We start from the raw sequence: 18,973 nt of genomic DNA, 5'->3' as shown, positions 1-18,973 counted from the left end.
AGTTCCAATTTTTGGGCCACAAGCGGTGATTTGGAAATGATCCCTCAATCTTAGCAGGCGTTTGGACAAAAGAATTGTAAAATTCGTAAAACTGATTTTTTTGGTCCAAAAAAATTTCAAGTGAAAATTGTATTTGAAATTTACCCGTTTGGACATAAAATATGATGGAAGATTTTTTCAAAAATATTTTAATTTTTTTCCGAAATCAGCGTTTGGTCATAAAATTTATAATTTTTACTTGAAAATACATTTTGAAAATTTTTGAAAATTTGAAAAAACTGCAAAAAAATATTTTTCAAAATTTTCACTCACAAAACTTCAAAAATAACCCAAACTGAAATTTATGTCCAAACACAACTCTAAATTTCAAATACCATTTTCACTTGAAAAATATTTTCACCATTTTTTCGAATTTTACAATTCCTATGTCCAAACGCCTACTTAGAATTGTATTTGGACATAAATTTCAGTTTTGGTTGTTTTTGAAGTTTCGTAAGTAATTTGAGTGAAAATTTTGAAAAACAGCTTTTTGGAGTTTTTAAAATTTTCGAAAATTTCTAAAATGCATCTTCAAGTGAAAATTGAAAATTTTATGAACAAACGCTGATTTCGAAAAAAAGTGAATTTTTTTTAAAAAAATCTTCCATCAAATTTTATGTCCAAACGGGCTCTATAATTACAAAATTGGAATATCATATGGTTATTACCAAAACAAAAGTTTTTAGGTCGCGGCTTATTTTTAAAATTAAGAATTCTATTGATTTTTGTATACGGGTAAAATCGAGCTCAATGTTCGATCGGGCATCTGAAACGGTAGGCCAGAATCGGCACATCTGTAATCAGGTAAAAATCGAAGTTCAAAGTTTCGATCTGACTTCCAGCATGGTCAGCAAAGATCGGAATATGATATTTGAGATCGGACCCAAAGCATTGTCAAAACTAGCCATCGAGACCATCGGATTTAGCCTCGAATCAACCGAAGGCGTAACCGGTCCCGTTTCTAGCGGTCTCGAAAAAAGCTTTGCCAACTCATCCAACAAGGGTCCGTAATTCTCGCCATTAACCACTCATTATGGCAGAAATCATGGAACGGTTCAAAAGGGGAATCAACGGTCAGCAAATCAAGGACTTTTGCCTTTTATGGAACAATAAAATAATACCTTAAAAGGTAGATCTCTCCTAATATATAAAGGGGACTTGATAATTCATTAAACATATTGTAACATATACTGATAAGCAATACATTCTCTAAGTTCTTACTCTTTGATATTTTGGTGTCAAATAAAGTGCATTCAATTCAAGGGTGGCCTGCTTTCCTAAGCCGAAATCATCCAACTCACGTGGTTTAGGGTTAATCTATAGGTATTTTTTTCAATTGCAATCTAATTTATCGCTTTGTATCAAGTTAATCCATATATCCTTATAGCCACTAACAAATTCAATTGTTATCCGATTTTGAGGGTAAACAGTTTGGCGCCCACCGTGGGGCTAAGGATAATAGTCGTTATTTGATACAAATCTTCATAACACACACTACTTTACATTTGCTCTTTGAAATATCTTTGATTTAAGGCTAAAAATGTCAAACTGTCAATTAGCACCCCTACATATCGACAACGAGTCCGGTCATCAGGGTGAGAATAACAACATAGCGTCCGGTAACGTAGGTCTACCCACTGGTCCCGTAGGAATTTCGATCGCAGATCCGATTGATGTTAATTCACATGTGGCTATCGACGCCAACTTGCCTACCGACCCCAAAAATAGTATCAGTAGTGGGTCCCGATCGGCAGCTCGAAACGCACAAAACAATAAAGAAAATGGGATCAGCCTACGGATGATCTTCGAAATGCTGCAAGCTCAATAGGTGGCGATAGCTCAGTTGCAGAGCCAAAGCCAGACGTCGAGCAGTGTTGAACCCGATCCGCCCCGTGAAGTCACCCGCAGAAATGAACCGGTCGTAGTAAGGTCAAATGAAAAAGAATCGAGTACTAACCCCGAGATTTTAAAGATGCTCTAGGAGCTGACAAAGCGGATAGAATCAGAGGAAAAGAAAATTGAAGCGAACAACAAAAAGGTGGAAACCTACAATTCCAGGGTAGATCTAATCTCAGGAGCTCCTCCGATATTAAAAGGACTGGATTCCAAAAAGTTCGTGCAAAAACTTTTTCCTCCGAGCGCGGCTCCAAATCCAATCCCCAAGAAATTCCGTATACCTGAAATACCTAAGTATAACGAAACGACCGATCCAAACGAGCATGTAACCTCTTACACGTGTGCCATCAAAGGGAACGACTTGGAAGACGACGAGATCGAGTCGGTTCTATTGAAAAAATTTGGGGAGACCGTGTCAAAGGGAGCTATGACATGGTATCACAACTTACCTCCTAATTCTATTGATTCATTTGTTATGTAGACTCCTTCGTGAAAGCACATGTTGGTGCCATCAAGGTCGAAACCAGGAAATCGGACCTTTTCAAAGTTAAACAGAATGATAACGAGATGCTCATAGAATTAGTGTCCCGTTTCCAAATGGAATGAATGGATATGCCGCCAGTCGCTGATGAATGGGCTGTTTAAGCTTTCACTCAGGGACTCAATATTCGGAGCTCAGTGGCTTCACACCAACCGAAGCAGAATCTGATTGAATACCCTGCCGTTACCTGGGCAGATGTACATAACCGGTATCAATCAAAAATCAGAGTCAAAAATGACTAACTCGGGGCCCACTCGGAGTTTGTATATCCCGTCAGAACCCTCTACAAAGTCAAGAGAGACATCGATCGTGAACAAAGATCAAATAAGGATCGATATTTACCATATAATGGAGATCGGAGGAGCAGTGGGTCCGGGCAGAACCCCATAGAAAACAAAAGGAGAAATGATCAAGGTCGAAGCAACCGGGGGCTCATGACCAAAAATAGCTTCGACGGGTCTATCGGGCCTAAAAAAGCGTTGAGGCTATCGGAATACAACTTTAATGTCGATGCTGCCGCCATCGTATCAGCTATCGGGCGCATCAATGATACCAAATGGCCTCGACCTCTACAGCTCGATCCAACTCAAAGGGACCCTAACCAGATGTGCAAATATCATGGTACTCACGGTCATAGAACGAAAGATTGTCGATAACTGAGAGAGGAAGTAGCCCTTTTATTTAACAATGGGCACCTTCGAGAATTCTTAAGCGACCGAGCCAAAAACCACGTTAGGAACAGGGATTCTAACAAACAGACATAACAAGAAGATATTGAACCTCAACACGTCATAAATATGATCATCGGTGGAGTCGATATCCCACAAGGGTAGATATTGAAACTCACCAAAGTATCCATTACTAGGGAAAAACGAACTTGAGACTACGTACAAGAAGGAATTTTATCTTTCAGCGACGAGGATGTGGAAGGGATCATACAACCTCATAATGATGCACTATTAATATCTGTACTCGTAAATAAATTTCGAATTAAATATGTGTTGATTGATCCAGGTATCTCGGCCAACATCATTCGATCGAGGGTCGTGGAACAACTCGGTCTACAAGACAAAATCATGAGTATAGTCCGAATTCTAAACGGGTTCAATATGGCATGTGAAACCACTCAGGGGGAGATAACGTTACCGGTCAATATCACCAGAACCATACGAGAGGCCAATTTTTATGTGGTCGAAGGAGACATGAGGTACAACGCCCTTCTAGGAAGGCCATGGATCCACAACATGAGGGTAGTGCCCTCAACTCTTCACCAAGTGTTAAAATTCCCAACTCCAGAGGGGATTAAGACAATCTTCGAGGAACAACCGGCCGCAAAAGAGGTATTTGCAGTCGAAGAAGTGATTCCAATATCAATACTCGCAACATCGAAGGAACCGAATTCGGGCGCAAACCGAGAGGCCAAATAGCAGTCACCGACACTGGCCACGACCCAATTAGATAAGTATTATGAAGACGATTATCCCCGATCTTTTATAATCCCCGATCCGACGCAACCAAATCGACGGTCGAAGAGCTGGAACAGGTTATATTGGTCGAGCATCTACCCGATCGGAAGGTATACCCGGGCACGAGGTTAACTCCCGAGCTCAGGAAAAAACTTATTCAATTTCTTATAACTAATATAGATTATTTCGCTTGGTCCCATCTTGATATGACAGGGATCCCACCATAGATAACCACTCACAAACTAAGCCTGGACCCGAAAATCAATCCGGTCAAGCAGAAGAGGAGGCCCCGGTTCGAGGTCAAACATGCTTTCATCAAGGACGAAGTATCTAAATTCCTTAAAATAGGGTCCATTCGGGAGGTTAAATACCCGGATTGGTTAGCAAACGTAGTGGTAGTCCCTAAAAAGGGAATAAACTAAGAATGTGTGTATATTACAAAGATTTGAATAAAGCATGCCCCAAAGACTCTTTGCCTTTGCCCAACATCGACTGTATGATCGATACCACGGCCGGCCACGAGATCCTCAGTTTTCTCGATGCATATTCCGGGTACAATCAAATACGGATGGACCCAGGTGATTAGGAAAAAACCTTCTTCATCACTAAATATGGCACATATTGTTATAATGTAATATCGTTTGAATTAAAAAATGCTGGTGCCACGTACGAACGCTTAGTAAATCAGATGTTCGAAGAACAAATAGGAAAATTGATGGAAGTTTACATTGACGATATGTTGGTTAAGTCCCTGCGAGCAGAGGACCATTTAAAACATTTGCAGGAAACCTTTAGCATATTGAAGAAGTACAATATGAAGCTGAACCCGAAAAAATATGCGTTCGGAGTTGGATCGGGTAAATTCCTCGGGTTCATGGTATCCAACCGAGAAATCGAGATCAACCCCGACAAGATCAAAGCCATAGAAGATATCACAGACGTAGACAATGTAAAGGCCGTGCAAAGGCTAACCGTGCGCATAGCCGCTCTGGGGCGATTTATTTCAAGGTCATCCGACAAGAGCCACCAATTCTTCGCACTGTTGAAAAAGAAGAATAACTTCTCATGGACTCCTGAATGTCAACGAGCTCTGGAATAGCTCAAAAGATACTTATCGAGCCCACCATTGCTTCACACACCAAAGACAGACGAACAACTGTACTTGTACTTGGCGGTCTCGGAGATAGCGGTAAGTGGAGTCCTAGTTCGGGAGGAACGAGTTACACAATTTCCGATTTATTATGTTAGTAGGACCTTAGGTGAGGCCGAAACTAGGTACCCTCACCTAGAAAAACTGGCGCTTGCCTTGCTAAGCGCCTCCAGAAAACTAAAACCATACTTTCAATGTCACCCCATATGTGTCGTAACAACTTACCTGTTAAGGAACGTGATGCATAAGCCCAAACTCTCGGGCCGATTGGCCAAATGGTTCGTGGAAATAAGTGGTTACGATATTGAGTACCGGCCCCGGACCGCCATTAAGTCCCAAATTTTGGCTGACTACATGGCCGACTTTACGCCGACCTTAATACCCGAGGTCTAAAGAGAGTTATTGATTAACTCGGGGACTTCCTCGGGAATTTGGACCCTCTTTACGGACGGCGCTTCAAACGCAAAAGGGTCCGGTATTTGCATCGTACTAAAGCCACCAACATGTAAAATAATTAGGTAATCTATTAAGACTGTGAAATTGACTGACAACGAGGCCGAATATGAGGCCATGATTATAGGCCTTGAATTAGCCAAAAGCTTGGGGGCAGAGGTGATCGAAGCCAAGTGCGACTCACTCTTTATGGTAAACCAAGTTAATAGGACATTCGAGGTCAGGGAAGAACTAATGCAGAGATACTTGGACAAGTTATAGGTGACATTACATCGGTTCAAAGAATGGACTTTGCAACATGTACCTTGGGATTAAAACAGTGAAGTTGATGCCCTCTCTAACTTGGGATCGTCGGTCGAAGACAACGAGATCAACTCAGGAGAAATTGTACAACTTATAAGATCGGTGGTGGAACAAGGCCACGCCAAGATCAACTCAACGAGCCTAACTTGGGAATGGAGGAATAAGTACGTGGAATATCTCAAGACCGGAAAACTACCCTCAGACCCAAAGAAATCGAGGGCTCTACAAACGAAGGTAGCCCGGTTTAGTTTGTCCGAGGATGGAACCTCAGTAAGAAGAACATTCGATGGCCCGATCGCGATATATTTGGGACCAGGAGACACCGAATACATTTTGAGGGAAATCCATGAAGGTACCTGTGGAAATCATTCGGGCGCCGTAACACTGGTTCAAAAAATAATCAGAGCCGATTACTACTGGATCGATATAGAGATGCGAAGGAGTTCGTTCGAAAATGCGATGGATGCCAAAGGCATGCTCCGATGATTCATCGAGCAGGAGAGCCGCTACATTCGGTCTTGTCACTACGGTCGTTCATGAAATGGGGGATGGATATCATTGGCCCCCTTCTTCGGGCACCCGGTAAGGCTCAATTATTTTTTTTTATCACTGACTATTTTTCTAAATGGGTGGAAGCACAGGCATATGAAAAGATCAGAGAAAAAGAAGTCATTGATTTTTTCTAGGACCACATTATATGTCGATTCGGAATACCGGCTGAGATTATGTGCAACAACGGAAAATAATTTATTGGCAGCAAAGTAAGCAAGTTTCTTGAAGACCATAAGATCAAAAGGATCTCATCCACTCCTTACCACCCTAGTGGGAACGGACAAGCAGAATCCACCAATAAAACCATAATCCAAAACCTCAGAAAGAGGTTGATCGACGCCAAAGGAAAATGGAAGGAAATGCTACCTGAGGTCCTATGGGCATACCGTACAACCTCGAAGTCCAGTACCAGATCCACACCATTTTCTTTGGTTTATGGCACCGAAGCTTTAATACCGGTCGAGGTTGGTGAATCGAGCATCAGATTCTGACATGCAACAAAGGAATCGAACGACGAGGTTATGAGTACGAGCCTAGAACTATTAGATGAAAGGCGCGTAGCCGCCCTTGTCCGGTTGGCCATCCAAAAACAGCAGATCGAGAGATATTATAATTGAAGGGCCAACCTTCGATATTTCAATAACGGGGACTTAGTACTAAGAAAAATTACACTGAACACCCGAAACCTGAACGAAGGAAAATTGGGGCTAAACTGAGAAGGACCGTACCAAATTATCGAGATCACCAGAAAAGGTTCCTACAAGCTCGAAACAATGAACGGCGAATAATTGCCGAACAACTGTAATATAACTCACTTAAAGCGATATTACTGCTAAGGTACAACACCGTTCTTTCTTTTATTTTACATTTCAAACTAACACTTGTAGATGACCAACAAGGGATGATACGAGATCCTAGGTCTGAAAGCACGCATTGCACTCTTTTTCCCTTAAACTGGCTTTGTCCCAAATGGATTTTCCGGCAAGGTTTTTAATGAGATAACAAGTAAATCGTGCTAACTTATAATCAAAGGCCGGCTATGAATCGGTGACAATGATCACAACAACATTCGAGGCCTCTCTTTGGTCAACCCCGAATACTGGGGGGCAATATCCTCAGATATCGAATTTAGCAAGGGAAGAAACTTCGTGATTGAAGAGTCTCGATCAATAGGATTTATTGTAAGGGCCAAATGGTCAAATGAACTGTGCCCGCTCAAATTGCTCGAGCCCTGGCACAAAACATGTATACATGTACAACTATTATGCACAAGAATAAAAAAGAACACTCTTCTTTGCACATAAACATCTTGTCCTCAAAAACATTTCTTGCATTTCTCAAGGAATTTCTTTCACCCGACCCGCTAAAGATATCGAGCTCAAGGGCCACCTTAATCCGAGTTCGAACATTCACTTCACTCGGGGACTGTAGGCATTGCCTAAATTAAAAGGCTAAGTCCATTTCGTGTTAATAACACTCGATGGCATGAAGCTTATTTGGCATTGCCTGAATTAAAAGGCTAAGACCATTCTGAGTTAATAACACTCGAGGGCATAAAGATTATTTGGCATTGCCCGAACTAAAAGGCTAAGTCCATTCCGAGTTAATAACACGAGGGCATAAATCTTATTTGGCATTGCCCGAATTAAAAGGCTAAGGCCATTCCGAGTTAATAAAACTCGAGGGCATGAAGCTTTTTTGGCATTTTCCGAATTAAAAGGCTAAGGCCATTCCGAGTTAATAAAACTCGAAGGCATGAAGCTTATTTGGCATTGCCCGAATTAGAAGGCTAAGGTCATTCCGAGTTAATAACACTTGAGGGCATGAAGCTTATTCGGCATTGCCCGAATTAAAAGCTAAGTCCGTTTCGGATTAATAACACTCGAAGGCATGAAGCTTATTTGGCATTGCCCGAATTAAAAGGCCAAGGTTGTTCCGAGTTAACAACACTAGAGTGAATGAAGCTTATTTGGCATTGCCCAAACTAAAAGGGCTACGGCCATATAAACACGGCTCGGATACGTCTGAGACTCGTAACAAAACAAGGCCTTCAAAAAAAATTTATAACCGGTTCTAAAGGCTACCATCGGCAAGTTATAAACCTAAATTATTTTGGGGAAAAGTTTTCGGTAACACCGAATCCCTACAATGCCTTAACACAAAGTAACGTTAAAGGAAAGGTTTGTTAGAACCTTCGAACATAACCTAATTATTTCAGGCATTTCGACCTTTGTGAAGACAAATAAAAAAGCAAAGGAAAAATTCAAAAGTGATGAAAGGGAAAAGCCTTATATATATATATATCAAAATTTCTTTACAAGAGCTTAATAGCCCCGATACATATATTTTACAAAGGCCGAACGGCCTCAACAAAAAGATAGTACAAAAAGCAAAAAGGTCCTAAATGGCCTAATCTTCATCGGGGGCTACATCATCGCCTACGGGGTCTTCGCCACCATCGGACCCACTGGACTCTTCAGACCCCTCGGAATCCTCCTCGGGATAAGCCAGCTTCCAGGCCTTGGCTTAACATATCTTGGCATTGTCTATTTTAGACAATATGTCAAAACTCTGAGCATGGACTCCCTCGATGGCCTCCCGGATTGCCACCTCGCATGCTTCACAATGTTTCTCGCCTATTTCTGAATGGCCTCGACATCGGCCTTGAACTGGGCCACTTTTTCATCAGCCTCGGTCTTGAGCCACAATAACCTCTGACTTGGCCGCCTCGAGCTCCTTGGCTAAATTCTCTTGATCAGAAACAACCGAGTTCAACTGAGATTCGAGCCCCTCGATCTTTTGGGCATGCTCTATGTTTTTCTCCTTTATAGCCCGAAGTTGAACCTCAGCCGAAGCCAACTATGCCCGGGCAGTCTATTTTTTCGAGGCCAAGCGGTCCATATTTTTCTTCCATTCTTTGGCCTCAACCTTCACCGTGTCCACCTCTACCTGGAGCTGCTCGATCTGGTCAAGTCTTTTTTGAACCTGTGGGTTCGGGTCGTTAGTCAATGTGTCTGAATCATCACCACTAAGTTCGAATATTCGTCTTACCTGCTCGACCAGATCGGCATGCTCCTTCCTAGCCGCTTCTAACTCGGCCTGGAGCTTCTCACTAAGAAGCTTGTAAGTATCCTTCTTCTCATCAAGCTCCTGAGTCACTGCCTCGTGACGCTTGAAATCCTATCGATATCAGAGAAAGGTCTCGTGATGAAGCACCGAGGCCTGCAAGCACAAAGGAAAATATTACGATTGTTCATGATTAAATCTAAGTACATAATGGAGGGACATTCAAAATTACCCGATTCAGCGCCTGTTGAGCTTCATTGAACAGGCAGGGCGCGTCCACCTCGGTCATTCTAGCTTGATCATCTTCGGTCACTAAGCACCAAAGGTAACTGGCAATCCCCACTGAGGCAGAGAGAATTCGGGAGTCCTCCAGAATAGACATATAAATTGCTCGTCTCCAAGTAGGATCAACACTCGGAGCTAGGAACTGATTCACTAATTTTGGGCTTGAAGAAGACCAGCCAGTTCCCGGGGATGGTATCTTCTTTTATACTGGTAATTCACCCAACCCGGTGACATTCTCCGAAGTAGTAGAATCCAGGCCATTGAAGAAATTGTGGAAAGAATTAGCTGCTCCTTGGGCCCCTTCGTTGAGGTTACCTTTCAACGTATGAGCTTCGTTTATCATAGAATCGGTAAACCAATGCGATCCAGAGAGATTGATCACCCCAAGTGCCTCCATAGGCACATTACCTTCTGACCGAGAAGTACCGGTCACAGTCTCTTTTTCGACCTCCCTAGCTCGGGGCAAAATGGTCTCGACCCTCCCTAGTTTGGAGACCTCAGCCACTGCTTCTTCTACGACCTCCATGGCTTGAGGCAGTTCGGAACCGCTTCTCACGCGGGTCACCAATTCAGAATCTTCTTCTTCTTCGGACTCATCCCTCAACTGATGGAGTGAGTCCGATGAGAGTTCTCGGGCACTGGCATTCTTAGGTTTGCGCGCCAGCTGCTTCCTCGGTCTCTTTTTTTTAGGGCTCGAGGAACTCAGAGCTTTTCTTCTTTTCTTCTCTTTATCCTGCTTCGGAGCAGGGGGGTCGACGTATATGTCGTTATCGGCTGATGAAGGCCTCATTTCAACATCTTTTGGTAAACCTGCAAAAAGAAAGTAAAATGATTCAGAGATCGATGATGTGAAAGTAAGATCAAATATAGCTTAGAGAAAAAAATCTCACCATGGTTACGGGCCTCCCATCGACCCTTCGAGAGCTCATGACATAAGCGCTCGAAATAAGGTCTCTGTGTCACAATGTCCTCGACTCAAGGTGAGTCGAGGAACAACATCCGACATCTAGGCAACAACTGCATCATCACATAACATCGATGAGAATTGAGGGAAAAGAAAATCAATAAAAGAAATCTTGAAGGAGAAGTTACACTTACGTTTCATGTTTCATTTCTCAGGAAATGACATATCCGCAGCCGGGATTAAGTCTGAGGTCCTCACTCGAACAAATCGGCCTAACCAACCCCGGTCCCGATCCTCGTTGATGCTCGAGAATAAGGCCTTAATGACTCGATGTGCGAGCTTGATTAATCCCCCTAGGTAAAGTCGAGGGCTATACAGGCACATGAGGTGGTCTATGGTAAATAGACACCCCTCGAGCTTGCTCACAAAGAAATGAAGCAGAATAACAATCCTCTAAAACGAAGGATGGATCTGCCAGAGCGTCACTTCATACCTTTTGCAAAAGGCTATGATAATTGGGTCTAAAGGGCCCAACGTGAAAGGGTAAGTGTAAACACTTAAAAACCCTCTATTTAGTGGTGATCGATTCCTCGGGGGTAGGGACCACTATGAGTTTATCTTCCAGTTGCAGTCCTCTTTGACCTTATCGAGGATGCTGGCAATAATATTATATATGTACATCGAGACCGGCTCGCACCGCCCTAGTACCAAGGGGTTTTTATCTATCTTGAAGTCGGCCTCGGTTGGGCACCTCGAAGGGACAAACGACTTTAGAGGGGGTTCCGGTGTTGGTTCCTCAATAGCAGCAGACGAAATATTTTCAGATGATTTCGAGGAAGAAGGGGTTTCTTTTTGAGGAACAGATTTTGAAGTCTTTTCCATTTCTTCTAAATAGAGGAGAGAAGAAGATGTTGGTAAAAGAGGAGTTGTAACTAGCAGGTAACTTATGAAGAAATTTCAAAGAACTAACAAAGGAAGGAAGTTCTTAAGCTTCAAGCCAGAAAACCAGAAGATGAGGATAATAAAGTTTTCTTAAAATGCAAGAGCAAGAGTTGGAATGGAAAAGGTTCTAATAAATGGATTGAAGGGTATTTATAGTTTTTCCAAACGGCGTTTCACATCAAGGCGGTTCACATCCCAAGATGGCTGACCGTTAACTAACACACATTTAATGCCTTGAAGACTGAACTGATGGGACGTTCAATTACATTTTGTCGCTTACGTCATGATTGATCGAAGTGAGAATCAAGAGCTCATATCGTTTCTTGTCGCCTACTCTCCAAAAAACAAGGGGACTATTTGTATACGGGTAAAATCGAGCTCAATATTCGATCGAGCATCTGAAACGGTAGGCCAGAATCGTCACATCTGTAATCAGGTAAAAATCAAAGTTTCGATCTGACTTCCAGCATTGTCAGCAAAGATCGGAATATGATATTTGAGATCGGACCCAAAGCATTATCAAAACTAGCCATCGAGACCATCGGATTTACCCTCGAATCTACCGAAGGCGTAACCGACCCCGTTTCTAGCGGTCTCGAAAAAAAGATTTGCCAACTCATCCGACAAGGGTCCGTAATACCAATTATTATGGCAGAAATCACGGAACGACTCAAAAAGGGAACCAACGGTCAGCAAATCAAGGACTTTTGCCTTTTATGGAACAATAAAATAATACCTTAAAAAGTAGATCTCCCCTAATATATAAAGGGGACTTGACAATTTATTAAACATATTGTAACATATACTGATAAGCAATACATTCTCTAAGTTCTTACTCTTTGATATTTTGGAGTCAAATAAAGTGTATTCAATTCGAGGGTGGCTTGCTTTCCTAAGAATCATCCAACTCACGTGGTTTATGGTTAATCTATCGGTATTTATTTAAATTGCAATCTAATTTATCGCTTTGTATCATGTTAATCCACATGTCCTTATAACCACTAACAAATTTAATTGTTATCCGATTTTGAGGGTAAACAATTTTCTTGTAAATTCTTGGCATTTGAGCTGAGAAAGTGGTGTTAGTATGTTCATAGTAAGCATACATGTAATTATGTATACTTGGTCAATCGTCGATCAAAATTTAGACCTAATACAATTAATTATCTATAGTTTTATTGCATTTCTAGATTTAGATGTTGTATTTATTATCTATCATTTGAAAATTGAGAATCACAAAACATATTAGAGTTAGTTGTATGTATGGTTCAATTTTATGTATATATTATGTATAAGTTAAACGATAGTTGATTGATTGATATTCCATTACATAATTCAATTCCACTTTACTATTCGCTACGTCAATAGTGATTTAAAAATTAAACTGCAACATATAGGATTTGAAAATGAAATGTTAGGGGCGGATTTATAGGCTAAAATATGGGGCACATGAACCCATGGTCTTTTTGCAAAATTAGATATTTTATAAAATTAGTATAATATTAACTGTTGGCATCCATCCTCCGAGAAGGTTGAACTTTAAACTTGTTGCTATAGAGGAGAATGGAGTTCTCTTTGTATTTATAAAAAAAAAAATGGCTGTTCGTTGCTTTTTGGAGATAGTAGCAGACTAGCGGATAAAATATAAAATTGAAAAAGACCATAAATTAGGGCTTCTAGCAATAAAAAAAAGGTCTTGACTAATTTTAAATTTAATGATTCAGTTCCTGTTTAAAACTTTCGAGTAATCACAAGCTGACTTTTGAGAATTTGGGTATTATGTTAAAGATTTATTCAACAAATTTTGTTTTAATTTGAAGAAGTCTCTTGGGCTTATGCCTCACTACAAAAACGTGCCTCAACACCTAGACGTACGCCCCGAATTGCTGGCCATACTCCTTTTGAGATTTTCGTCCCCCCCTCCCCCACCATTGCCTTGGGGCATTTTTGATGCGCCTCGCCCCAGGGCTGGCTCCGGAGTTTGTCCCGAAAATGCCATTTAAAATATATCTCCATATATTGATATAGCTTAGTTATATAAGTATTACATCTTTTATAGTAACATACTTATATGGAAGTATTATATTCTTGCCATACCCACTAACACAAGCATTTTAATTTAATTAATCTTGTCTTAAATTAATAAAAGTCTATCAATTTGTTTTATAAATCTTTTATATCTGTTTTCTAAATACTAGATTGAAAGAGCTAGCCACTTCGGCTTAGTATACTAATATCACAAAGCTCAACTAAACTCAACTTAACTCGATATTTAGCAATTTCGGCTAAAAAATGAATAGGAGGGAGCCTTATACTTTCGATGAAATGCCAATTTACCAACCTAATTTGTACATATTATAAGTTGCTTCAATATTGATAAATCCATTAATAAATGAGAAGCTTGCTTCAAATTGATGTACACATGTACTTCTTGGCATGTTTATAATGTCCCAGTCATTTCTTGTACTTTATACGAAAGAGAGAGAGAGAGAAAAAGAAGGTTATCGGATACCCTTCACCTTAAGTCCTTCGATTACTTCGAATTATCTCATATCATATCTAAAGACACCGTTTTGGAAAAATAAAAAATAAAAAAAGGTTCCAACTACCAATGATATATCAAACTCCAAACTGCAAATAGGGAGGCATGCAACCCAAATCCATGTACTAAAAGAGATATACATTTGACATTTGTACAAAAATCTTATTTACAACCATATTCAAGTTAGCAACAAAATGAAGTGCTAAATAAAGTAGTGATCACTTCAGCTTTCAAAGAGTCAATTGGACTTATGAAACTAATAAATATATCTACAAACTCTATCTGGATTATTTACGTCCAAATCATCACAAAAAAAAGTACTCAACAGATGATTAATGCTGCTAATTAACTAGCTAATTCCTTGCTTCAGCCAGCAAAAATCCAACGAAGCCAAGCATGAAAATTTAATCAAACTTATTATCACTAGGAGAGGTAGATTTACCCTTGGGTGCTGAAAATGGCAATGAAGAATTAGGTTGCGTGAAAAACACCAAGTTATTATTTGCAGACTGCGTATTTGCGGAAGAAGAAGTTGGTTTATTCAGAAAAGTTGAAGAACACTTATTATTTGGATTTGAGCTTGACGGGAGACTGGATAACACTGGAAATGGCTCAGTAACATGATTCAGATTATTGTGGCCAATGCCAGTATTTCCAATGATTGACGTAAGAGCAGCAGCTAATGCAGAGTGGAAATTTGGGTCTGATGTTATTGCTTTTGTTGCAGCTGAAATTGCATCTGGTGGTAAAGAAGATTGCGTATTAATATTTCTTTGTAAATAAGATTGGAAAAGATTTTCTTGAGTTGGTCTTGATGAGAAGGCAAGAGAAGCAATATTTTGGTTCTTGTTATAGGCTTGATTTGCATAATTAAGCACTCCATTACTCCAAGAAATGGGAAGTGGATTGGATTCCAATGAACTAAAGTTGAGGACGTTTGCGGACGAATTATTATTATTATTATATCTAGCTGGGGGGAAAGTACTAGTACTACCCATTCTGGTAAGATGAGAAAGGGAAGAGGAGGATGAGGTGGAAGTCAAATCAAGAGTTATTGTAGGGAGGGAATTAGGTGCAGAAGATGATGAGAAGGATGAATTTGGGAAGTAAAATGGTGGCTTTGATTTTGAGGTATCAGAGAGATAGAAGTTGAGTCCGTTGAGATTGGCTGAGCTGGTGGTGGTGGCGGCGGCGGCGGTTACTTGTGGACTTGGGTCTGATGAGCTGGACGAACCGGATAAGAGCATGGAAGCGGCTGCTGCGGTGGTGGAAGCCATTGCTGTGGCTGCAAGAGGAAGAGGGTGGTTGTGTGTTCCTTCATAAGTGGTGATCAATATTGACATGTCCTCAGCGCATCTTTGAACCTGAAAATTAGACCAAAAAAATTGTGGCTATTAATTAGCAATAGAGTAGCAAAGCAATTTCATTACCTGATGATATATAAAAATCGATCAGGTCACCTAAAAGATACTATAGTAATTTAAAAAATAAGATAACAATCTCATGTTATAATAAATTAAAAATATTTTACGTTTGTGGGTATATATAAGTTGTATCCGTAAGGAATAAATAAGCTTTTGTAGGGCAAACTTTCAGAAGGTCATGAATTGCCACTAGCATTAAAATAAATTCACAATATATATATATATATATATATATATATATATATATATATATATATATATATATAGCTCAATTGATAATTAATTGTATAGATTCAATGTAACATGCCACCATTTACATTACCTGCTTTCTAACTGGGCAGGATTGTGCTACTGTGCAACGATAGTAAGCTCGAGGGCATGGATTTCCTTTTGCAATTTTTTGACCATATTTTCTCCATTGGCATCCATCATTCATCTGATCAATGTGACAAAAAAATTAAAGGAAAAATCATCATTAACACAATACATAGATTAGATTGTATTCTTTACTTTATAATAAATACAAAATATACACTCCACTAATTTCAAAAAGTGCATGCACTATAAATCCTTACCGTAGGGGCATCACATCTGACTCTAACAGAAACCCTAGCTCTTTTAGTAGGGTTTTGTTGAGAAACATCATCATCTCCATTTCTCATTGTCTTGAGAATTTTGTTTGGAGGCCACGTCTCTCCATTTTCTTCCTTAGTTTCTTCTAAGCTATTCTCTGGACTGAGAATAACCGGTGAAGATTCTGTCGTAGGAGTTGTTTTAGCAGACATTTCAAACTTGCAATCCAATCCTAGTGTTAATCCACCAGCTTTATGTTCTTCTTCCTCATTATAATGAGCCTTATCTTTGCTAAAGATTTTAGACAACTCTTCCTTTTTCATATCGCTCGATGTCCTTCCTAAGCTAAGGGAAACAAGTTGATCGGCTTCTTCATCAGATTCATGATGTGTAGTATTCACAGTACTGCTGGATTTTTCAACTTCCTTTTGGGCAATATCATGGAATTGCATCTGAAGGTTTCGATAATCCTTCATGATTCGATCTAAGTGCGTTCGCAGCCTCTGATTTTCTTCCATTACCTCTCGCATTTCAACTTTGGCTGATGCAAGCTGATCATTCTACAAATTCACACACACACACACAAATAAAAATAAGAATTTGTACCTCTTAATTGATTTCTTTTCTTCTATCTTTATAGCTCGCTCTCTGTAAGGTTACTAGCAACACACCAATACAACACTAGTTATAACAATAACTAGTACAATGAGCCCGGAGTCTGGTGTCTAATCCAAATAAATGTATACTAAGAATCCGATGTCCAAGATGTCATTGATTCACCTGGTTTTTTTTTTTTTTTTTGTTTTTGTATCATGAACGGATTAGTTCATTCATATTACAGATCCATGAGATAAGGCATGCCCCTCCAAATTGTTAATAGTAATTGTATGTATTCATCAAATAGCTGATTGGCCGGGCTATCACCAGAGAATATGAAATTTTCTATGTTTACTTAAAATATAAGAAACCATTAATTTTGGATCTGATCATGTCAAAATCCTTTCTAAATTTTACTATATTTTTGTCTTTTATCCCTGAGTTACCAAGAAAAAATTTATAAACAACAAATTAATAATGATATTCAACTTGTCAAAGTATTTGGCATATACTATTAATTAACGTATATATAACTCAGACCTGTTCTTTCTGAGTGGATGAAGATGCCATTGAGTTGAGTTCTGGTGGCGATCTTTCTCTCTTTACCATGACAGCAGCTCCCTGTTGAAGCATTAAATAAAGTTAGATATTGCCTAATAGGAAGGAATTAATAATAGAAAAAATCTGTATATGCACTACAATTATTGTCAAAAAGTCACATCTGGATCGATTAGTAAGGATGACTACAGCGTACATTAATTCAACGGTCAAATGTTTAGAAAAAGCTGAAAATAGTTCCACAACTTGCTGCTCGTTAATACGACTTTTCCTACAAAAACATTTCGACAGCAAGTTGGTCGGCTTCTTGCGACTGGAGCCTCCAATTAATTAGGTTTCACATTTTTACTGCACCTATATATTTCTGTTCCACCAGCTCACTGTAAAATTATTTGAAAATTTTATCAAGATTTTGACATATTAATAACTGTGACGTTATCAACCTAACTACTACTGTACATATACTATAAGAAACTTTATATTTTTTATTTTTATTTTGGTGAAATCAACAATTAAATCAAAGAAGATAATTAAACCATGCATGTATAAATTAAGTTTAGTTTCTAGTAGGAACAACTCCGTGAATATAATGGACATGAATCAGTATAAGATGATTTTGTTTCACTCATAATTAATTTACCTCATTATCAAGGGTGAAATCCTTCTGCTGAGGAGAGGATGACTTTGACTTATCATCCTCACGCTCTTTTCTTCCCTTCCCAACCTGAAGCACAAATTAAAGAACTAAATTATGGATAAAGCTGTGTTAATTATATAACAAACTCACCTTAATTATTTCTTGTTTGTTCATGTGAATCAACATCGATCTTTTGTTTCCTCTATATATTGTGGTCTCTGGTTAATTTGTTAGGTGAAGAAGATCGGATTGTTAAGATAATAATGCATGCGCAGATTTCCAAATCTTTTGAGGATTTAATAGTTGATATGTTAAGAATGATATGCAGATTACTTAGAAAGTTGGATCACCAAAGCTTGTAGACAACATGTTATGTTCATAAGTCTAATTTTAAAACACAGAATATCCAGATCATAGACAGTGCTGTGTTATTAAAAGAAATACCTTAAGGAAAATATTTTCTGCACAATCTTCACGATCAGGACAAGATTCAGCTTTGTTCTTGTTTTCCTCTTTGACGTGAATAGAATTTCTCAAAGCAGCCTCCATATGGACCTTATCTTCTTATTATCTCCTTTATTTTTTCTAGCTAGATCTCTTTGTCTGAATTCCAAAATTTAGCAATATTTGAAGAGAAATAGTAGTCTTCTTTATAAGGAGAGGAGGCAGCAGTGTTTGACTTCTTTTAAACTAATTAAAGGATTCAAACTCAGTGGCTTAACTGCACACAAACAAAAATGTCAATGCACCAATTGCTCACAACTTAAGTAATATATTTTATATATTGTCTTACTTGGAAAAAAACTCATTAAAAAACGGCTGGAAGAAGAATTCAACTTCAACGTTTAGGTCTTTTAGATAGGATTTGTAACATGTCAGAAAGAGAGTTATACTCCGCAATGGTCGGTCTCTCCCACCATCTCTGGGCTTTATATTTTCTCTTTCTCTCTGCAAGTTGCAACAGTTATTGTTGAAGTTTCCTACGTTAGAGGAAGTCACATGGCCACATTATTTGCCGGTCAAAAGGGTAAATAACACCCTTTTG

General features: G+C 39.4%; 1 protein-coding gene across 1 annotated transcript; it reads right to left on the bottom strand.

The window, feature by feature from the left end:
* Window positions 1–14,181: 14,181 nt before the first annotated feature.
* LOC104096513 (WRKY transcription factor 72B-like) lies at window positions 14,182–18,679 on the bottom strand. The gene is made up of 6 exons (XM_009602896.4): window positions 18,373–18,679; window positions 17,932–18,015; window positions 17,274–17,354; window positions 16,139–16,696; window positions 15,886–15,999; window positions 14,182–15,503 (listed from the first exon to the last, which is right to left on the bottom strand). Exons 1-6 carry the CDS (start codon window positions 18,475–18,477, stop codon window positions 14,544–14,546), a joined length of 1,902 nt encoding a protein of 633 aa, XP_009601191.1. The 5' UTR covers window positions 18,478–18,679; the 3' UTR covers window positions 14,182–14,543.
* Between the last annotated feature and the right edge of the window lie 294 nt (window positions 18,680–18,973).

This window comes from Nicotiana tomentosiformis, chromosome 6 (assembly GCF_000390325.3).
Source record: "Nicotiana tomentosiformis chromosome 6, ASM39032v3, whole genome shotgun sequence".
In the NCBI taxonomy this organism is placed as follows: Eukaryota; Viridiplantae; Streptophyta; class Magnoliopsida; order Solanales; family Solanaceae; genus Nicotiana; species Nicotiana tomentosiformis.
The sequence above is the reverse complement of the archived record's forward strand: the minus strand, read 5'-3'. Positions and strand labels throughout refer to the sequence as shown.